Source organism: Xiphophorus hellerii, chromosome 5, assembly GCF_003331165.1.
Source record: "Xiphophorus hellerii strain 12219 chromosome 5, Xiphophorus_hellerii-4.1, whole genome shotgun sequence".
NCBI classification, from domain to species: Eukaryota; Metazoa; Chordata; class Actinopteri; order Cyprinodontiformes; family Poeciliidae; genus Xiphophorus; species Xiphophorus hellerii.
In genome coordinates this window covers 28,299,793-28,322,941 of record NC_045676.1, presented here as the reverse complement: position 1 = coordinate 28,322,941, position 23,149 = coordinate 28,299,793, and the positions used below count along the sequence as shown (strand labels likewise).

General features: G+C 37.9%; 1 protein-coding gene across 2 annotated transcripts in view; it reads right to left on the bottom strand.

Annotated features, from left to right (window-relative positions):
• LOC116720298 (voltage-dependent T-type calcium channel subunit alpha-1I-like) overlaps positions 1-23,149 on the bottom strand; it is a 209,908-nt gene that overhangs the window by 91,134 nt on the left and 95,625 nt on the right. For both annotated transcript variants that reach the window (XM_032563460.1, XM_032563461.1), the window contains 2 exons: positions 15,169-15,266; positions 4,976-5,135 (listed from right to left, as the gene is read on the bottom strand). In XM_032563460.1, coding sequence (XP_032419351.1) covers positions 4,976-5,135; positions 15,169-15,266 — 258 coding nt within the window. The remainder of the gene's footprint in view (positions 1-4,975; positions 5,136-15,168; positions 15,267-23,149) is intronic.

Sequence of the window (23,149 nt, the reverse complement as noted above, 5' to 3'; positions counted from 1 at the left end):
GCTTTACATTACACTCGCTTAAATATGGCTTGGTTGAAAACCCATTCCATGAAAGTCTGTTCTATATTTACAGTTTTTGAGTCGATTCCGAAGGACTCATGAAGTTTGGAGGTCTGAAGCGACTGATTTGGCCTCAGCATTTGCTGAACCGGCCGTTTGTTTTTATGTGGCTTACCTATTTATGTCCAAGTTGCCGTCATTCCCAGTTGTTTCCACTTTTTGTATAATTTCTGTCTGGTTTGAGATCCTGGCATTGTACTGAATCTGCTTTACTAAACGGTAAAATGGTAAATGGCTTTGTACTTGTATGACACCCTATCAAGTCCAGAGGACTCCAAAGTGTTTCACAGTTTTTAAGACTTAAAAATATGTTGACACTTTTGGTTTCACCTACCTAGTTTATTCCAATTTATCTTTTTACCATCATAGTCAACTGCTAGAAGTCAGAGTTAGTCAAAAATGCATTTAAAGCTTTAATGTATTATTTTTTTAGGCAAAGAAACAGGATGTCAGAAAGAAAATGATAGAATTATGAGCCAACTGAACTGCATTTACAGATTTAAAGTCAAGAATACTAAAAACAATGAAAAAAGATACATTTTTATATTATTTGTCTTCACATTAGGATAAAACAGAGGTAGGACATAAAGAACAGCAGAACAATCTGTGATCTGAGTTTCTGTCTCAGGGGCAGAGCAGAAAAAAAATACTGATAAATGCAGACAGTTGGCAATTATATCTGACCTAGCGTGTGAGCTGGTTCAACAGAAGAACTGTGGCGCTACGTCGCTTTTCACTCAGTCAGTCTCTCTTAAGCATTCAGCGTCTCCTTTATAAACCCTGATGGACTATCTTACAAAAGAAAACACTTTTCAAATGCAACCGAGCAACAAAACAGCATTTTCTCAAAGGATGATTTGACGAAAAGGTTTGGCTTGATTTTTGGTGTTGGGCTCTTCTGTTTTCTGCCAAAACAAAGTGATTTTACAAGTTTGTACTAAAGTCTTTTGATTTGTAATGGCGATCCTGTACAGTAAATCAAAACGGAGATACTAGGGGTGTGGAGTGATTCAATCCAATTCAATTCTAAAATACTTTACTGATCCCAAGGAACATTAATGTTGCAACTTATATTAGATTCTTCAAAGAGTTCTTGTGGCCGAAGAAAGGAAGGTTTGAATAAAACACGCACACAAAAAAAGGAAAAAGTGAAAACTCAATGTGTCAAGCTGCTCCCCTATTTTCAAAAGTAGAGGTCTAAACCTATGTTTCTGATTTCTCTCTTTTTTTGACCCACAGAAATATAATTACTGTCCGCAGTCCACCAAATTTAGGAAGTGCTAACACATTTTTTTATTACCAATAAAAAAATAAGTATTAGAATTAATTGCTAGATTTTATTCCCACCCTCACCTCTACCTCCATTTGACTCGACTTACATAAAAGTTTCTTTTCTTTCCGTTTGCAAAAGCGGAGTGAAAATTTTAATCCTTTCATTCCTGCCTTCTCATAGAAACAATATTCTGGTAATTTGTTTTTTTGGTTATTTAAATCTAACTAGCTGTAGCCTGTTTAAATTACATTATTAATCAGTACATAACCTACACTGAAGACATAAATAAATAAAAACTCCACCTCTGTCACAAAAGAAGTCTCTTAGACATCCAGCAGGTTCATACCACCTACTTTTTGTTGGAGGGTTGTGGACTGTATTCTTTTTATTTGATGGCATTTTTATGGATCCTATGTATGATCCATGTGACATAGATGTTACATAACTTAAGTCTACTGCAAATCTTATCAAATATTCTCATAAAAATGAGGAAAAGCACTTATTTCTTCCTCCCATCCAGCGGCTGAACCCCCCTTATCCTTGCAGGATTGTTTGTCTCCAGCGGTCATTGTTAGAGAGGCGGGGAGCACAGCTGACCCTATATTGGATTTTCTAACCTTCTCATAGCTAAAAAAAAATTTATTTTTTCAAATCTTACTATTCTTAGGCAACTACTTAGCACTTTCATTTCACGGATCTCCACAGCGAAGCTCTCGTTTCTATGGCAATTTACATATGAGCTCACATTCATGCGTGCGTTAAGAAAGCATCGGCTTTCCAGCCGCGGGTCTGTCCAGAAATGATTTCCTGTGGGCCACCTGCGACTTCTGCCGCTTGTGTTTTTGCCTTCGTTGCCGACCACAGGCTCTGGCAGCGGCGAGAAGCCACCAGAAATAAATGAGGTAACCCACCCACCCACCTTCTCTACTTTACTTTTCCGCCACTGCTGTGTGTGACTAAGCCCACATGCAGTAGCAGCAGCCCGTCTCATTATTACACCGACTACTGGAGATGTGTCTCTGTGTATGAAGATGATTAACTTCACCGGATGACAGACCTTTTATCGTTTTGTACCTGAGGAAATGACTGACACCTGAGCAAAGAATTAAAGTTGCTTTTTTTTTTCTTGTCCTTCAGCAATTAGGGAAAGAAAAAAAAAAAACATGAAACGGCCAACAAGACAAAAATAATTTATTTTCTTTGGACGACATTACCACAATTAACTCGCCATCGGTTCAAGTGTAGGGGTAGGACATCCCATAATTGTGTTCCCTTTAAAAGTCTCCATTTTGTTTATGACATGGTTGCCATGGTGATGACCTACCCCAAAGCTTCTTATCAGATCATTATTTTCTCACTGGGCTTGGCAGTGCTAACACCTGTCAAACCCATTCCTCCATGCCGCTAAAGCAGGCTAATCAAGCGCTTGGCTGAGAGTTCGGTCTCCCCAGGCAGTCACAGCTTTACTCTTAACGGACCGGTTGGAAAAACAAACAACACCTGTTAAATATCCCGGCTTCGAACTTTGATTTGCTCCTGATGCTGCTGGGGAACATTAAAATGATTGTTTTAACTTCTGACTGGTGGATGGATAAACACTACAATTAGAGTTCATCCTTTATTTATTTATTTTTTATCACATTTAAAAGTCATAAGCACAAATAAGCACCTGCTTCTTATTTAAGTGAACGAATAATAAATAAAACCCGAGATACAGTTATGACTTGGGATCACCAACAAGACTTTATATAAACTAGCAAAGTAGATATCTATTTTTCTTTTAAAAACACTATTAGTAACTAAATATTGTGCAAAATTGGACTTTTTTTAGCTTTAACATCATGTTAACGTTATTCCCTCATCAAAAGCAGACCTGGAGTGTTGCTTTGATTGTTTCATGCATGTTTGAGAAATCCTTTAATCTCCCATGGCAACCATCCAGCTGTGCAAAACGCCTGCTTGGATCTAGCTCCATACTACTGTTTCCAAGCTCCCATTCTTCTGCATCATGTAGCAGCCCCCCGTCGCCCAAATTACCAATTCCGCTCCTTCAGACTAGCCAGCAGCAATTAGCAAACACCTGGTGGAGCTGAACATCTGCTGAGCTCATTATAAAAGCTACTTCTGATAAAAATGTTGGTAAAGGGTTCATAGAGGAGCCATGTTGTGATGAGAGACGGAGGCCCAATTTCACGGAGTTATACTACAAAGTCAAATTTCTTTTAAGTCATATTTGATATACAGCATTATTACAACAACTGAAGGTAACATAGTCACTTGATTGTGCTGTAAAATGGCACTTTAGTGAAATGCACTTCACTTTACAAACATGCACACAAGAAATACAGAAAAAAAGAAACTAAAATATCTGTAGTCTTTTTCTCTATACTTCCCCATGCTGTGAAAACAACTGTAAACTTTCACTCTCTTTTTCCCTGAGTTTTCTGAGGAACCTTAGTTTAGCTGACATTCATTCCATCTTCAAACAAACTGTGTGCTGTTTACTGAGCATAGTTTTCTCTAAAGAATTACAGTTTGATTCTGGGACTTTAAAAGGCCCATATTTAGTTTTGATACACGCGCTACACAGCAGCGCTTTGGCTCGAGGAAGTCCGTTAATCTACAGACATTATGTCAAAGAGAGATTAAAAAAAATAATTTATTTTTGATGTTTCTGACAGAAATTTAGATGGAATTTGTTTTTAATCAGTGCATGTAGTGTATTACAGTAAAGGTGAATTAAATTGAAAATGGTTGCACATTTCATGTTCTCAGAGCAGCCAATCGCAGACAGATAGGTTTAAAATATTTCCGATTAGCAATCAGTTGACAGAATGCGACTGGTTATAGATTAAATAATTTTGGTTATCTTTAGCAGCAAACTGCTTTTTTAAATTTTCATTTTCAAATTCATTAACAACAAGTACTCCCCTTCATATTGAATTGTGGTAAAAGAGAGGAATTAAACTCAGAATCTTTTTGCCATGAGTGAAAATCGGTAAAAACTGCAGCATCACACCTTCAGTGTTTAAAATCATTTTTCTATTGATCCAAACATGATTAAAATTACCTTTAAGTTTCACCTATGGCTTGGTGCATCTCCACTTGACTAATAATGAATTATCATCTGATACCGTAAGCAGAAGTTTCACATGATGTAAAAGAAAAAAAAAAAGACAACAAAAAAACCACACGCACGTTTCAACTTTTAATGAAGTGCCAAACTCGATTCCGAGATAATGATATTTGCTTTGCGCACATTTTGCCGTGCACAACGAGGTTAGCCTCATTATGTTAGGACTCGAGAGACTGAGAGCCGGAGGGGCTCTTCATCTCTTTTCTTTTTTCTGCTGTGATAACAGTAAATTGAGTAGATGATGTAATTATTCTTCTCACCGGTTCAGATCAGGTGATGAGAAGAGAGCTGGGAGACACTGGCACTGCAAACGTCACTCACATGTAGAGCTGCAACGTATTTTCTAATTCATGCAAGCTTTTTACTTTTTATTTATTTATTTTTTTGTGTACAAAATGAAATTAGGGCACGTTGTTACAGTCACGTTTCCATGGAGACAGAAGTGCACTAGGGGTTTCTTACACCCGTTTTCACAGGTTAACACACAAAACTAGACTTGGACTCACAGTGTGAAGTTCTCCTCTGGGTAGCAGCGGTTCCTGAGCAGCCCCGCCCACAGCTGCACCCCGATGATGCCGAAGATGAAGAAGACGAAGAAGCAGAGGAGGAGCACGTTACCCAGCATGGGCAGCGTGTCGAGCAGCAGGTTCACCAGGATACGCATGCCTGCAGTGACACACAGACGAGTGAAAGCAGTGTGAACATGCTAAGTGCAGCGTTTAAAAGCAGGCAGCTTGACCTTTATACAGATATGCGGTGAGTACACTAACACGTAGCACAGTATACATGTGTAAAAAGTATCCCGCAGGGTTTTATCAGCCTGGCGGGGCCACCAGGCTGAGAATTGTTTAATTCAGATGATTAATTTTTGTTTCCCTTTCATACGACTTTACAGTTGATGTTTAGGTATCGCAAATAATGTCTTTCAATAACACATAATCACCAAGTCATATTTTCACATTTCCAGTCAACTTTAAACATTTTTAATTCGAAAACTGGATGACTGCCATAGCACTTCTACCACCAGACTTAGCAAGTTTTCCTGTGAGAAACCCTGAAGTATTATAGCCATTTATTGTCAAACATTTTTTTTCCAAGTAGGGTACTCTATCAGTTGATCGGATTGTGTACAAACATTTAATCAATGGTGGACAGTAACAGTGAATTTTCTTGAGTACTGCACCATTTTTTGAGTATCTCTACTTGAGTATTTCTTTTTTGAGGGAACGTCAGACTTTCTCTCTGCTACAGTTCAAAGACAAATATTGGATCGCATCGTCATCCTCTGTAAGTGTCGTGAGCTGAGCTCCCACTTTCATTCAAACAGAACTCAGCAATGGAGACGGTTGAAGAAACCAGCACCGCCATGGCCAGATGTTAGCGCCATGTTTGGTGTTTGTAAGCTTCCATGTCAAATATGGCATTACTTATAGTTACCAGTGTTGCTGTTGGGAGAAAAAAAGTCTCTCCTGTTGTTTTTTTTTGTTGTTGTTGCTTTTATTGTGTGTTAGGAATTTTAAGTATTAAAATAATAACATTAGCTGACATTTTTTAATTGTGTTTTTTTGCTTAAGTTTTCACACATGGTGTAGACTTTTTGTAGCAGAGTGGCTCAACGTGTCAATGCATCATCAGCTGGTTTCAGCAAGCTAAAAGGTTCGGTAAAATAACACTGCAAAGTACTGACATTAAAAAATATAATTTGTACTTTTGAATAGTTAAGTATTTTCAAAAGTACTTTAAGGTGAGTAAACGTTTGACCAATCAACTTTTACATGCACTTGAGTAAGTTTTGACCATGAGTATCAATACTTTTACTCAAATGCAGTTCTGATATTAAGTAGAACTGTTTGGTCCTGGAACGGTGGATCGGTTTGGGCCTCAGGGCTCTAAAGTTGGGCCTGTGTGGATCACACTTTAATAAAGTTGGGAGGTAAGTGCTTTGGAGGCCATGTCATTGCTGTCTGCTATGCCTCTTCAGGTCCTCACTCTGTGACAGCCGGGTGGTGAATATCAAACTGACATGAACAAGACGTTGCTCAGCAATGTCCTGCTCACCAGAGAGAGATTTTAAAGATGACGTGCTTAACACTGAACAATAAATTTGAGAGTTTTATGATTGTATCTCATAATTAAAACGCTGTGTTAGGGCAACTGTAGATTGGGGGAGAAAAAGAAAAAGAAGGAGTATATTTCCACCAACAAAACTCTGAAATGTTCAGAAAAAAACCCAAATCAATTCCTGAGCTCCAAATTTGAGAACTTGGAAGGAAAAAAAACAATAAAATTGTTTCCTGAAAATTTTCAGATGATTTATATGAACATTTCTGAAGTTGTTATTGCAAATGTATATCTTTTCAAACTCAGAAATTTCCACGTTTTTCTAGAAGTTTAATAAAAAAAGGTGATGGTACTTTAGTGGACATTTACTCCTTTTTCATTTTTGTTTTTATCTAGAATGACCGCAATATGACGTTTTATGCCACACTTAATATTTTAAATAAAAACTGTTCTAGACACACGTCGCTGTGTTCCAGATGAGCGTATACATGAGAAAAAAGAAAAAGTCTTTCAACCGACTCCTGTAGTTTCATCTTGAACGCAAATATCCATTATTCCACATCAACACTTTCATCCTCTTGCTCATCCTGAAACTATTAAGAGTTTTGTGAAATTTTCATTCCATTAATTGCAATATTATAATTAATAAATCATCAAACTCCACAGTAACAATAGTCAAACAGCCTTTACTTCGGCAAAGATCTCCAGAAGAAAATTAAACCGGTGGTTAACGCTGCATGCAAAGTAGACTGAAGACGGATGGAGTATTTAGCTAATTGGGGCCAAGAGGGGTTGCTGTTATTTTAAAAAAAAGAAAGAAAGTAAAACATATTCTTTTATAAAACCGTCATTAAAACCTGTTTTTAAAGGAGTGAATATTTATGCAGTCATTATTTGTTGAATATGTTACGGAACTTTTTACAGAATTCAGTTTTCACTTTGACATTAAAGTTTTTTTTGGTAAAATTTTCTGTAATGAAAACCAAATTTTATTAATCATGACTTGCAAAAGCAATAAAAAAAAAAGGGGTAAAACACCCAGTGGGTGAACATGTTCTACAGGCAGTGTAAAATGTTCTCTAGTAAACACCAGAACATGCTTCTAACCGATCATCTGAAAGCAGCAGTGAAATTAAATCGGCTGACGATTGTAACTGGATTTCTTTCAGGTGAAAATGCAGCGAAGGTGTAGTTTAACCTTGACTTTGTTTCTGTCGGGTAATAAATATCACAGGCCGGGATTTCCTTTGAGAAAGATGAAACGGACGTCTCCCATTGATTAGGTCCGTTTGAAGTCTGCAGCAGCTTAAAGCGCAGCACTATCAAACTAGGCTTTAATTCAAAAAAAGATTGAAATATGCAGCCATTTACGGGCAATTTATAAAGGAAAGACGATCAATTATTCAAGTTATAATGTGCAGCGTAAAAGGATTCCTCTAGCTTAGAATTTAATATCTCCAATGGTTCCGTCTTCAGGGTGTAAAATCTTTTACAATCTTTTATTAGCAGCGATGGAACATAAAACAAGTATTCAATTAGCTCGTACAATTGATTTAATAATACCAAATATAATAGATAATGTCTTTAACTTTGACCAGCTGAAATTGCCTGCGCCAGCTGTGGAAACGGTGAGCAGAAGGAAACGCTATAGCCGAGGTGAGAACCAGGCTGAGACGGGCTCAAACCAGATTAAAGGCGAGGCGCATTGGGAGCAGATGGACACAAACCAACAGAGTGGGAATACGCTGATGGCCGTTGCCTTGGTTGCCAACACGGCGCCTCCCGTGGGGACTGCGGGTAATGCAGACAACAGACCCAGGCTTTTAAGCTGCGGCCGGTGGGAGCCAGACATGGAGAACTTCCATTAGTGCAATTAATTGACTCGCACCACACAGATCCTCCACCGAGAGTACGAGCGCAATCATTCAGTCATCTCCTGCTAACAGGTGTTAGTGTACACATGCATGCGTGTGTGTTTGATGCTGCACTCTGAGATGAGCTCTGTGGTAAATTGTTTTTGTTATAGCTAAGATTTGCTTCCCTATCCATGCTACAAGTACAGAGCATGGAGCTAAATAACTGCAGGTACAACTGCGGGTATAATAATAATAATAATAATAATAATAATAATAATAATAATAATAATAGTGGATCATATGGGACACTTCCAATCTATGTTGATCATTTTCTTGCCAATAGCTGATAGATCATAAAAGTGACATTCATTTAAAAATCAAGAAAGATGGCAGGATCCCCTCAGGGACGCGGCTTTAAACAGATAAACACTTACATGCGGCGCTGATGGAGGATGATGAGGGTAATTCACAGTAATAATCTTTACAAATCAGCAGTTATGACCTTCTACTTTTCTGCATAATTCGAGCCCGACAGCGTCGTCCCAGAGTTGGATTTCCACGGAAGGACTCCAGGTATTGATTTTTCCCAGAAGGCATTTTGACATGTCAGAGCAGCTAGTGGCTGAACTCCATCCAGCCACTTCATTTTCAGGCCAATCACACTCCTCCCGCTCTCTTCCACACACACTTTTGCAAGGTGTGTGTGAACCACCAAAGTGTGTGTTTAGTTCACTAAACAGTGGTGAGAGTCGATAAAATGAACTCTGTGATGAGCTAGCTGTTGGTAAGATAAAAGCAGATTTCCATGAGGGAATAAAAGAAGTCATTTTAGATCACAAAACAATTCAGTTGGCATTTTATACTTATATAAATATATATTTTATTTCATTTTTTGAATTAACATCTGCTTAACCTTCTGAAAATTTGCTTTACATAATTCATGAAATTACGGTGAAATTAAGGTGACTCTCAGAAACATGATTGAAAATAATTTAGTTTTTGGTCAAATGTATGTTTTAAAAATATAAATGTATGTTCTGGGTTTAAAAAAATGCAAAGAATCACTAAGCTTAAGTTATTTAGTATGCTTGTGTTTAATGAATTTTAAAAATATGTGATATTAGCTTAGTTTGAATGCATATTCTAACGCAGGCGTCTGTGGCTGTGTGGTAGAGTAAGTTGTCTTGCAATCGGAAGGTTGTTGGTTTGATTCCAGCTTCCTCCTGCCACATGTCAATGTGCCTCTGGGCAAGGCACTTAACCCCACATTGCCTACCAATCAGAGTATAAAGGTTCTGCTTCTGGCTGCGTTTTGTGTCTTTCATCAGTTCGAGATCTGACAGAAACCATAAACACTCAAACTTGTAAATTAATCAGCAATTACTCTGTTTACACCTGAATTCCAATTTTTTGTGTGTTTCACAGAACACGGCGACCACAACGCTAACAAATCCACTGAAATAAAACTCGGCATGGCTCTGAACGCGCGTTCTCTTTTTATCATTCATAATCGCCGCTCCCTTCATTCCCCTCACGCCACTCCTCTCGTCCTTTTTGTCCCTCGCTTGCTTTATCTCTATTCAACAGATGACTCCCTCCCTCTGTCCCCTGCACTTCCTCGCGTCTATCTATCATCGTAATGGCCTGTTCATGTGGGTTCCCCAGCATCTCTCCTCTCGTCATCGCTCCCTCCCTCCGCTCCATCTCCACCCGTCCCTCGTAAGGCTGGATAATCCCATCTCCCCAACTCCATTTATCTCTTTCGCTTAACCCCCACAATCCCATCACCTTCGAATTTTCCCTTCGTGCAAAAGTTTCACCAGCCCAAATTCCATGTCCTTATTGGAAATGCTGGATTCTGCATTTATTTTCATATTTGCCAGCTCACCTTTAATGCTAATCACCATCTTATTGATTTATTTTATGTAAAATAATGATATGATGCTGATCAATATTTGCTTTCAATGGTGACATTTTTAATCAACTTATGCTGTATCATTCTACTCAGGCTTTTACTAATTACTCTTCAATCCATTAGGTGCTGATCATGCGTTTGTTTCTTAATTGCTTATGTCAAAAGAGGAAGTTCTGCATTATTATTAATTGTTTTGTTATGAATTTGACAACAGATGCATGTTCTTGCAGTTCAGTACATGAGAGCATCCTGTTAGTACCACAGCATAAACCCAACACCTGGTATCTGGCTTAAAACCAAGAGAAATTCATTTTCCCATTATTTATAAAGACAGAAATATCTGGTGAGAATGTCAGGTTATGGTCCTGCTGTCCCTGCTGATCAGCTCAGCCTTCCTGACTCCACAATTCACAATTTAAAGGACAAGATCATACGTTTTTTTCCCCTTCATCTCCTTCTCTCTCCCTGTGGAACAAATTGCTCCCAGAGGATGACTAGTGCCTATACCATGGAGAGATACAGTAGATGAGATGAAATGATGTAAATGATATAGGAGAAGACGGTTGAAGAAAGCTAGAGTCAGACCAAGTGGAAGGAGACTAACATTATGACTAACATTATCAACCAAGAGAGGTGAAGTTAAGTGCATAACACTGATTATCTCTTCTTCAGGACGCCATGACACTGTTGGGATTTAGGAGACACCAAATTAACATTTTGCCCTCGATGTCTCGGAAGCAAAACAGATCGGCAAGTGAACAAGACAGGGAAAAAAAAATAAAGGTTTGAAAGCTATGCCAAACCAAAAGATTTAGAAACCACTTTCTACTTACAATGATTCTCCTGAAGGGGCAGTATTACGCGTTTTACAACCACATAGTGATATTTTATAGCACAATCGAGTCACTATGCCACCTTCTAGTTGACGTTTTTTTTAAAAAGCCATATATATCAAATATGACTGAAAGGAAATTTGGCTTTGGAATTTGGCAGCTTGAAATTGGGCCTTTGTCTCTTTAAGAAGCTCCTGCTTTTTCTGCAGCTCTGCCTTCAGGAAGTCATCACAAAATCCATCCTCTATTGACCCTTTAGCAAAGTTTTTACCACTGACAAGTAGGCCTGTCATGATGACAAATTTTGCTGGGTGATAAATTGTCCCAGAAGTTATTGCGATAAACAATATTATTGTTGTTTTGAGACAATTTCCAATTAATGTAATGGTAATAATACAAGAACACATTCTCAAATATCAATAAACTTTAAATCCTAATGAACATTTAACACTGGGACAGGGGGACATTTCAAATATCCAAAATAAACAAACAACAAACGAAATGAATTATGAAGTCTCTGTAAACAAAATTGTACGTCAAAAAAGAGCCAGTTGAGACTAAAAAAATTAGACTGACGACTTTTGTTGTCCAGTTTTTGGTAGAAAAAGAGAAAAGAGAAAAATGATAAATCACGCAAATGGAAATGATTGAGCCCATTTATGATCCGAATTTATCATGCGCATAACTGATTTATTACTTATTGTGACAGGCCTACTGACAAGTAGCTCATATGAGTTTAGCAGATGTGTTGTTCCACCAGGTGTTTGCTAATTGCATCTGGCTAGTCTGAAGGAGCCGAGGGCTTTGCCTGATTTCCCTGACATGATACGTTCGTTAGGTCCAACCAGGCGTTTTACACACCTGAATGGTTGCCATGGAAATTAAAGGATTTCTTAAACATGCATGCAAGAATCAAGGCAACACTCCAGTTTTGATGAGAGAACAACATGACGTAAGCTCAAAGTCAAATTTACATAACACTGCCCCTTTAAACGCCAGTATGAATTTCATGAATGATGTTGTGTATTTACAGCATGAGCGCAGTTCGCTTTGAGCGATATGCATCACTGTGTTCAATTTACCTCTCGGCAGAGCTGAACAGAATATTCTGGGCCATTATCAATGATGTTAACCGACCCGGCCGGTCTCGTTCGATCATTTCCTGACACTGGGCTGACCCGATCGCATCTCTCAACTCTCCCTCCGCACCGTCACACACTTTTCGAGCACTTCGTGTAACAACACTGGCTCATACACACACCGTTTCTCAAATCATGCCAGAAACTCACATTAGCAGTACAAAAGTGGGTCAATACCCTATTAAACAGGCCAACAGAATGTTATACCTAACTGGTGTCAATATTGTTAAAGAAAAAAAAAATTGCTGTGATAAAGGAAGGATGTAAGAATGACATAAAAACAAGAACATGGAATTTTGGTAAAATAAATTTTAAATTAAAAAGAATTTAGAACATAACGATAAAAAAAGGATCAATTGACGTTTCACAACATGATTTGCGACAAAAAAAAAATACCAATAAAACCACATTTCTTTTTCACCAGCCATATTGGCTTCCCACACTTTTATAAAAGCAGGGAGACAAAGAGCTTCGTTTGCGCTGCAGATGTATGAGCTGTGGGTGGTGCGCAGCAAGCAATTACAAAGGAAGCAAAACATTAACTTCAAGCACCAGCCTCCAACTTAGAGAGTACTCATAGCCACTTAGAGTGATTGCCTGCTAAGCACAATTTAGTCATATCAACATAGAAAAAAAAAAAAAGAAGGAAAAAATGTGGCGAGCAAAAACGCTCAGACAGTTCTCATCAAAAGGACATCAACTTCAGCAAAACACTCGTGGAATTGATGTGACCGGCTTCAAAGGCGCGTTTTAATCATTTCATTGACGCTTTTGACTGTTGGAAGCTTTTTTCCTTTTTTTGCCCCCTCTGGATTGACAGTTTTCTTCGTAGGCCGTTCATTTTCAAGATTTCGATTAGTCCTCAAAATCTTGAAGCATGAACTTCCTGGTTGGTTTAGTCGTAGAGAATAGCTCAAAAAGGCAACAGCTACACATCCAAAATAACTTGACAGAAAGGCCTTTGGGATGTATTTTGCAGAATGTTCTCCTGCAATGGTGCTTGTTGTATACATTTTATTCAAGTACATGTACGTACTGCATAATAATCAGTGACGTGCGGTCAGGGGAGGCAAGTGAGGTAAAACCTCACCTGTCATGATGGAAAAATATAATGGTAAAATAATTTATATTGCTATTTTCACCTTCTGGTTTGTGCTCTAAAGTATTTATTTTTCATCCATCCATCCATCCATCCATCTCTTACTACAGAGTAAGAGACAGTAGCAGTGAGCTAGCCATACAGTAAAGTAGAGTGCAGCGATATATTTATACTTTTCTCCTCTTACCACAGCAATCACTTATTAATAATCGCAACATAAACATTAAGCCTAAAACAATACTACTGCAACAGACTGAATGTTCTGCTCTTTTTGTGGGAAATATTTCAGAGTTTTTTTTAGGGCCGTTGTTGTCAGTTCCTATGGCAACGAGTCTGCATGTAGCCTGGCCAATACAGAGAGCGAGAAAGACGTGGTTTTGAGTTGTAGGCCTACTTGAGTTGTTTTTCCCTTTGCTGTGGAGCACAGCACGAAATTAATAATATCTACATCAATCAATCAAATTTTATTTGTATAGCACATTTCAGCATTTCAAAGTGCTTTACATCATATCAAACACAGAAACACAATGCAACATAGAATCAACAATCAAAACACAACATTAAGTCAGGTTCCATCAATAAATTTGTAACTGATTATGTTTCAAATACAATCCTGAACAGGTGAGTTTTTAGTCAAGTTTGCCTCCATAAAGGTTTACCTGGTACACTCCTACTGTGTTATATGGAACAAAATACCTGTTGCTATTTTTATTCCCACTCAAGCTCACAATTACACAGTTTAAAACGATGTAGACAGCATTTTAATGGGCTTCTGGCACGAGGCTCCGTACACCTCTTTCATGGAATTTCGAGCAGGGACTCCGCCGTCCCTCACGGATTTTTGTGCAATTCTGTGGTACCTGTTAGTGTCTGGAATTTACAGGGTTTCCGTTACGCGCAATGACCCTCAGTCACTCGCCGTTTTTCTTCCTGCACGGGGCTCCGTACACCTCTCACGGAATTTCGCTCTGGGACTCCGTTGTCCCTCACAGATTTTTGTGCAAATTTACATGTCCAAGTTTGATTGAGTCAACAGAATTACTCTACGGCGGCAGCGCTGCTACGCATGACATGTAAAAGAATAGTCTTTTTGCCCTCCAGCGTTGTCCTCATGTGCTACATTTAATTATGTAAACAATACCATGCAGGTGTTCTATATTTGTATATGTTATTATGATAAAGTCAGTGCCTCACCAGAGTTGCACCTCACCGCACATCACTGATAATAATACGACAAGCTGAATGTTCACGTTGCAGTTTTAAAAATTCTTATTTCAACCCAACCTGCTTCCAAACCTGTCAAACCTGGAATTAAACCATTTCTAATACATGATGGAGATGAAGAACCACGAGAATGTTCACATGTATACATTTTTAAGTAAATATTATTATATGTCTTATTATATTATATGTAGTATTATATGCCTTTATACACGCCCAGTCGACTCAATACGACTAAAACCAGAAATAAAAACAGATATTTTCTAATAAACTTTCTAAATTAAAGTTAGAAAGTGGCAAAATCACATAAATAAAGTAAAAAAAAAATCACTTTATTCCTCCGTTATCAAAGCAGGAAATAAAAAAAACAAAAAGGGTTTGGATCGACAAACTGTTATTACAAAATGTTCTGCAGCAGACGCAACCTTTCAGTAACCCAGATAAGTCGGGTACGGAACAACTAAACTGCCAAATTACAGAGTGGTTAAAATAAATAGCAGATGAAATAAAAGTTTTGGTTTTTGTTTACTCAGAACATGAAATAAAATGAAGTCTGAAGAGATTTGGCCACTTACTTGGCACCCTGTTGATGGCCTTGAGAGGCCGCAGCACCCTCACCGTCCTGATGGCTGTGAAGTTGATGTTCTGCAAATCCAGGGAATATTCAACCATCCTGGAAAACACACACACACACACACACACAAACAACAAAAAGCAGATGATAATAATTAGCATCGCGTTATGATTTAGTGGTAATTTTATCTTTAGTCGCGCCCTCAGATGATTCATTATCCATTTCATCCATCCAGATTTGTTCCCAATAGAAAGCAGAGGCAGAAACACACACACACACACACACCCCTACACACACATTCCCACACAGCTTGGGTCCTGCCGTGCTGGGAGTAATATGAATAATGTGCTTGAATAAATGGACTTTTTAATTCAACTTATTCAAATAAAGTTCGAGGGATATCTCTGCAAACAAGCTGATTTTTATCGCTTTTTTTTTTTTCTTTTAAATTGTTAGCTAACCATGAGGCATCTCATTTGGATCCAGATGAAAAAAAGAAGAAAAGAAGAAAGAAAAAAAATGTCAAACTGCACTTGAATAAGTGCAGTGGATCCTCCTGGGCTCTTGAAAAGTGGCTCTGCTGTCTTTTAGCACACGGAGCAAAGCATCAAAGTGCGTCCTGTCGGTCCCGAGGCATCTGCGAGCGAGAGAGAGACAGAGAGAGAGGCCCCGAGACTGAATGTGCAGCCGTCTGAGACGAAAGCGGAGAGTCACGAAAGGCGGCGAAAAACGGGAGGCGGAGGAGAAACCCCGGCATCAGGTAAAACCCAAGAACAGCGTGCGATAATGGAAAACGAGAGGGGAAGGCAAAGAGAACGCGTTCTGCTATTTGACCCATTTTTGACAATTCATTACACTGACAAATATACTTCGCCCGCGGTACGGAAGACAGCTGGAGAGAGCGGGAAATACGAGGCGAGGCTGCCGTGAAATCAGAGGAGAAAACAAATACTGCAGGAGATGGAGAAGAAGCACACGATGGAGAGGGAGGAGGGAAGAGATCAGAAACAGAGCTGAAAAGGCGCCGAGCGTTGATTAAGTGCAATATAATGAAGGCAATAAAGTCAGATTGAGAGGGAGAGTCGGAGGGAGCCCAAGGCTTTTATCAAGCGTTGGAGATAATTACAACTTTAGGAACACACAGACAGAGAGAAGAGAGCAATGGGCACATATATACCTGCCTGAACAGAAATAAAAAAGCTGCTTGAAGACTTAAATAATGAAAAAAAAGAAAGAAAAAACCGAGTGCTGGGGAAGTGAGAGGGCAGACTGTTGTCAAGAGGTGCAAAAGAACAGTGTGAGAAACGGAGGAAAGTTTCAGGTATTTGACACAAATGTTCTACTTTTACTAAAATATTCCAACTCTTCGTTTTAAGTAGATTTCCATGAGAGAATGTGCGAATTTTTTTTCAGGTGAATAAAAAGCCCTGGAGAATTTTTCACTTTCAAACACTTGACCTACGACCCGGAGGAATCGTCTTTTAGGAATTGTCAGAATATTAATGATGACTTGGAAAGTAACTGAGTTGATTTTAGAGGCAGTTCAAGAGAAGAAAAAAAACTATTAGAAACGCAATTCCTACGACTATTAAATTAAATGGCAGAGTGGAAAAGGAAAAGGCTTCCTAAAGTTGGAGAAATGTTTAAAAAAAAAAAAAAGAGGATAAAAATCTGCCATGTTCTGTGGCGTTTGTATTAGTTAGAAGAGGCATGTCATGTTTCCAATTAGCAGGAAGGTGATGAAGAGCAGCGGAGGCTGGAGGGATTGAGAAGGAATACATTATTTTCAGCCTTATTTAGGCTTTAGTGGACATTGTGACTGGTGAGCTGGCATGTAAAAAAAATTTAAAAATTACAACTTCCTGTTCTGTGGACATTTGATGGTAAAGAGTCATTTAATGCTGAAAAATTCAAATAATAAGAAGAAACGATAAAAACCGAAGAAGAAGCTCATGTTTTTCCAACCCAAGATTTCAAAAAAAAAATCACACATCAGGTTCACATGGTTTAAAATCCTTTACTCAGCACGTGGAAACAGATTTGCCCTGTTTAAAAGTCAAACATTTCATTTCCTGTGCTTTCAACAACACGGAAAAATGCCTTCAGATTTCTGTCTTTTTCTTCTTTTTTTTAAAGAAATCTTAATGGTTTCTATGTTGACCACACCCTTAAAAATATATATATTTTTTTCTTATTTATCTATGTTAACTTTTGGAATAGTGTGCTGGTTTTGGTCATTTCAGCATGCTAAATGGAAACAGGTTAATTAGCGTGGCTAAAGATGGCTGGCGCTGCTTGTGACTAAATGTTTAAGTTTGTATTTATTCACCATTTCTCCCTTAAACACATTTCTGACTGATTTCATCTCTCTAAAGTTGACCAGAATGCTTTAGCTTAAACATTGCTGTCGTAATTGTGCTTTACTTACAGTCCCGGGGTTTGTTTGCGCTAGCATGACGTCACATTAGCATTTGTGTTTTTTAAAGCGAACACTACTGAACCATTGGACACATTTCTTCTGTTACAAGGTAAATTTCTGGTAAATCATTTCTGTTTTTTTTTTTATACTCACCACCACTGCTCGTCCATTTAGATCCCGCAGCCGGAGCAGGTGTTTGTGTCAGCGGCCGGACCTTGCACTTCCTGTATGACGTCACTGATTGTATCAACGGGCCCAACCAAATGGACGGTTCTCTTTTTCTGTATTTTATCGTTTATACTCTTTAAAGTAGCCTTTTGAGTCAATTGTTTTAGCTTGGAAAACATTTAATTGTGTAGATGAGTTTGTAAATTAGATTTACAAACTTATTCCTGTTTTTTTAGGGGCTCTTTTTGTTTGTTTGGTTTGATCTTTTTCTTAATCATACAGACTAAAGAAATGCAGGTGGTTTTCCACCTAATTCTGTAGAAGGACATGTTAGCAATATCATGAGCACTTCAGCGGGTAGAAGAAATAAAACCATTAAGAACAACAATGTGTTTATATTCTATAGCTCAGCACTTATCAGTACACAGAACACCAGAACGCCAGACGGGCATTTTATTAGATATTAAACTGTGATTGTTCAGAAATCAAATGATGGGATTAGAAGTTTCATTTTTATAGGTACCTGCACATATTGGGGTTGAAGGACATGAAAAAGGAAAAAGTGGATGGAGTGGCAAAAAAAAGGTAACAATAAGAGGAGGCAACTTTAGAGTAACCACACGTAGATCAGGGGCAAGAAGCACAAGTAAACAAGAACTAAAGGGAAAAGTGGCAGGAAGAATGGACTAAAGGTAAGAAATGACGATGATATAAAAACATTCAAAAAAGAGGGGGAGAGATGAGAACAGGAAGCAGAAACAGAAGATTACTAACAAGATTGAGATTTGGTTACACTGGACTCAGTTGTACACTATTTACAAAACATGAACGCGATACTGGAAAATGTCAATATTGTGGAGAATTTGAAACAATGCAGCAGGATTTTTAAGATGTTGGAGACGGGAGGTAGAAAGGAGGTTAACGAGGAATTTAGGAAAAATAAGGAAATAAATAAATACGCAAGGAGATTGAGAAAGTTGTGAGTATTCAACTTTTGATAAGGTTTTATGGAAAAAACAACGCTGATTAACAAAATGAGATCATCAATATAACATCTACAATTAAACAGACGTTTTGGGCCACACTCCATACCAATCGGTGGCAGTAATGCATACCTAATGTTTTGTTGTTGGGTTTTTTTGCCAGCCCCAAAATAAATCAAGAAAAATAATTCTGTAGTAAACCAGTAAAATTAAAAAGTTTGATGTCAGAAAACAAACATGGTCAAGATTAAATTCCACAGTCTGCTGCTGCTCATTTCTTATATTTCCTTTCTTGACACTGAACGCACTACTTCACGTTGCTTTGAGAGACCTCAATCAGATCCACAAAAAAAGAGCCACAAAGAGGGCAGAAAATCAATCATGAAAGACTGAAAGAACTCTCCTCCTCAGAGTTCAGACTTCTTCATTAAGGAGGTTTACTGATGCCTAAAGGGTAAGATCAAACCTGTCCTTGAGCTCTTTTATTTCCGTAGCATTTGGAGCTTTAAATTATTCATGGTGCCGAGCGGTGCCAAGAGTCCCGATATCGTTTTGTAAATGTTTAGATTCTGTTTAGATGCTTTCAGATTTGGTAGACTCTGCTGCGAGCAAAGTTGCCCTTCAAGGAAAATAAACTAAAGTACTTCATGTCAATTATTCAAGGTTGTTCTGATCTTTCTTGAGAAAAATTATTCGCCATTGTATCATGATAGTGTGGGAAGTGTGAGTGATAAGGATGAGGGGAAATCCATTCTCAACATCAATGACGTATACAATGACTTCTCTGACTTTTTTTTTTAAATACTTTTGTTCACAAAATGAAATCCCAAGAGAAAAAAGAACTCACCAGCTGGGCTTCCGTTACGAATTCACGCAAAACTTTGTCAGTGCTCCACTAATGTTGAAAAAACACAATTTCGCAAATGCAGTGTTTTCATTAATAGGAAACGCAAATAAAATCACACGTGAATAAGTTTGCTCATGCGATAAGTCATTAAAAACCATCGTCCAACTACTTCCTGTCGTCTTTTTCATGGTTTCTGCCAGTAGTAAAATCCGGTTGTTGATCGTGTGGCTTGTGCGATGCGAAACAAGTGTTTCCATTGCAGTTTTGGGAAGTAAACGAATTTAGATTAGAAAAAAAAAGAACACATCATCCTAGTGCCAAAACGTTATCGAAAAACTAGAGTTCTTTTTTTTAATTGTCATATTTTCATCAAGCAAATTCATTTTTAAATGTCCATTTGCTCAGTTAAATGGTCAAAGGAAATGCAGCTGCTGTTACTGGCAATAGAGAATGAGTCATTTGCCTTTCAGTCCAACCAACCTACCTGAACATTTTTGGTGTAGGGAGGTTCTGGGTCTTGCTGACCCAGGCTTCAATAGGGAGGCCTGTGAGCAGCTGTGTGGGTCCAGCTGCTGACCCGTGAAGTATGAAATCACTGCTGCTGACAGGATTATGTCTCAACCCCGATCATGACAGGAGGAAGCCAGCCTCTCTTTCTACAGCTTCTTACTCAGACAAAAATGTGCTAATAGCACACACAGACAGAAGGCTAGGTCAGAGTTCACTGCATTTTCCTTTAATGACACAGAGTTGTGTAGTTGAGATCTGTTTTTTGTTTTTTTGTTCATTTTTTCTGTTATATTTAGAGGAAACGCACTGCATATAGCCACCAAACTGTAAAAACTATGTATATTGTCATAGCAATAACAAATAAAATACAAATGTATTGTCATGAATTCAAGTATGAGTGAAAAAAGGGAATCTAAAGAAAACATTCTCAGAACAGCATCCAGGTCTCCCTACACATTCAAAACCAACTAAATTTGTTCAAAATGTCTGTTTTGTCAAAAAAAACCCCACAAAAACCATTTATCAATCAGACATAGTTCATCATCTGTTAATGTATTTTCAACAGTCATTGGAAAACATGTATACTTGAAAGATTTAGGAGAAATATTATCATATTAGGATTTTAACAATTAAACATATTCAGTGTAGTCCGTTGTCTACTATTTGAGTTTATAAAAACGTTATGGTTCGTTAAAGTTTCTAAACTCTGATCTGAGCTCTAGGTTTGTCTTCTCAAGAAGGACAGAGTCTCTTAAATGTCTTTAAATAAGAAAATGGAGGAGGACATGTCTTGAATATTGACAGTTTGTTTAGCAACATCTGTTGCCAAGAAAAGGTCTGATCTAGACCAGAGTTATTCATTGAAACTAACAACAAAATGCGGTGGCGACACGGCCACTCAAAATCCATGTATTGGTGACTAACAAATGGTCTTATAGATTAAAAGATCATTCTCTTTTTGTTCCCGAATAGATGACAGACCCTCAAAATATTGAATAAGCCCTTTGATTTTTGTAAATTTGTCCTTTTAGGATACTTTTAATTACTTTTCATTGACTTTGTTAACGGCCTATTGAACTCTGGAATTGGTTCATTTATTTGGAGTTGCGCAACAAAACAAAAAAACCAATTCATTGTTTATTGAAACAATACTTACAATTAAGTCAATTATATATAACTTGAAAGTGCACTTTAATTTGATCTGTAATTTTAATTTGATCTTTAACGTGAAAAATGCTTTATGGACCACAGCAGTTATTTCACTGATAAATGTGTAGTTGTTTTGGATAGAAGTAAAACTGTTTAAATGTGAATGCTAATTAGATTTTTATTTTTATTTATGACCTTGTTTAGGTCAGATTTTTTTTCCCACCCCTGTTTCAACCCAGGATGGCGAGCTACTGGATCACCGCAGCTTTGCGGTAGGACTTTATTGAACCAAACTGCTTTTCTTTTCTGGACCTATTGCCTTGGATCATGGACTAAAAACATTTGGATTATTGATGGATGGAGGATTAATCAATTTGGATACAAAAGAACGGACTCTTGGGCGTCATCAGGGTTTATTTATGTTGTTGTTTTCCTGTTGTGTTTAGGAAAATATTATTATTATTATTGAATACCTTTCTAAATATATGCAAATATGTAAATTTTAATACAATAACTTAAACTTACTTCCTGTCTGATGGTGTTTTATTCACACATACACAGCCGAACCTTTCTGACTGCCTATTACCATACTTGGCCGTAGTCAGGCGCCTAGCCTTAATTAGCGTTACACTAAGCTATAATGAAAAACCCTAAACTATAGTAACCCTGATATAGACTAACTACTTACTACTTTGTGTTCAAAGTCAAAAAGTCAAAGAATAAAAAACAACAACAACAAAAACTGTAGTAGAAATTATAACACAGAATAGAAATATTATCTTTGGCAGTCATTGAGCGAGAGGCGGCCTTGTACAGGTTGCTAGTCCATCACAGGGCAACACACACACACACACACCCCCACCTACACACACACACACCCACAGGACAAAAAAACCTCATTCATGCACAAACTCCACTGAGAGCAATTTACAGAAACCAATTAATCTTTTTCAGACTGTATGTGGACGCCTAAGTATGGTTCCGTATGGAGAAAATAGAATAAAAGGAGGCTAAAGAAGTTCAGTGCTGCTCCAATCTGGGTTGCAATACCAAAGTTTGGATTTTATTTAAGAGCAAGATCTTTGAAAGCAGTTGCTAATGCTAATTAGCGGCCAAAAAGAGCTGTTCTCCAATGGCCTAAACATGTATTACCACAGCTATCTAATTAGAAACGCGGCCAGTCGATGGGTTTGGTCAGAAAAATATTATAGCTAAATAAATATTGTAGGAACTGGTCGTACACCGGCCTAATGGAGAGGAATATACTATCGTGGCAATTACCGCAGAGCTCTAAACGTCTCGTTTTACGCTTGCAGTCCAGACTAAACTCCTCCTGGAGAAGACAGCATCAATTATTAAAATGAGATTAATGAGCGCGGTACATTTTTGTCTCCCAGAAGTGGTTATAAAGTCAGAGAGAAGCTACAGGAGTGAAGTGGAGCGCACGGACGCGAGGCTATCATCCCGGGTCTCGTATTTTATCCACCAACTTTTCACCTCACAAGATCTTTCATTAGTCTCCTGCTCTCCAACTCCAACTCTCCCGTTTGGATGCTCTAATTCTTCAATCCTGCTTTGTGTTTTTCTTTTTTTGTATTATTTCCAACCTAACAGTACAACACATCTAGTACACCAGAGGGAACGAACAGGAGGGCTCAGAAAACTGTAGAGAAGATGACAAAAAAAATTGATTAAATCATAATCTCTTTTTCAGTCACTATGACTGGGTCTGTCACGAAAGCAAATCTTGCTGTACGATAAATTGTTCCAGACGTTATTGCGATAAGCGATAATATTGTTGTTTTCAGACCATCTTTTTAAGTAATGTAATGGTAATGACAAAATAATAATGCAAGAACACATTCTCAAAGTTCAGTAAACTTTAAATTCTAATGAACATTTAACA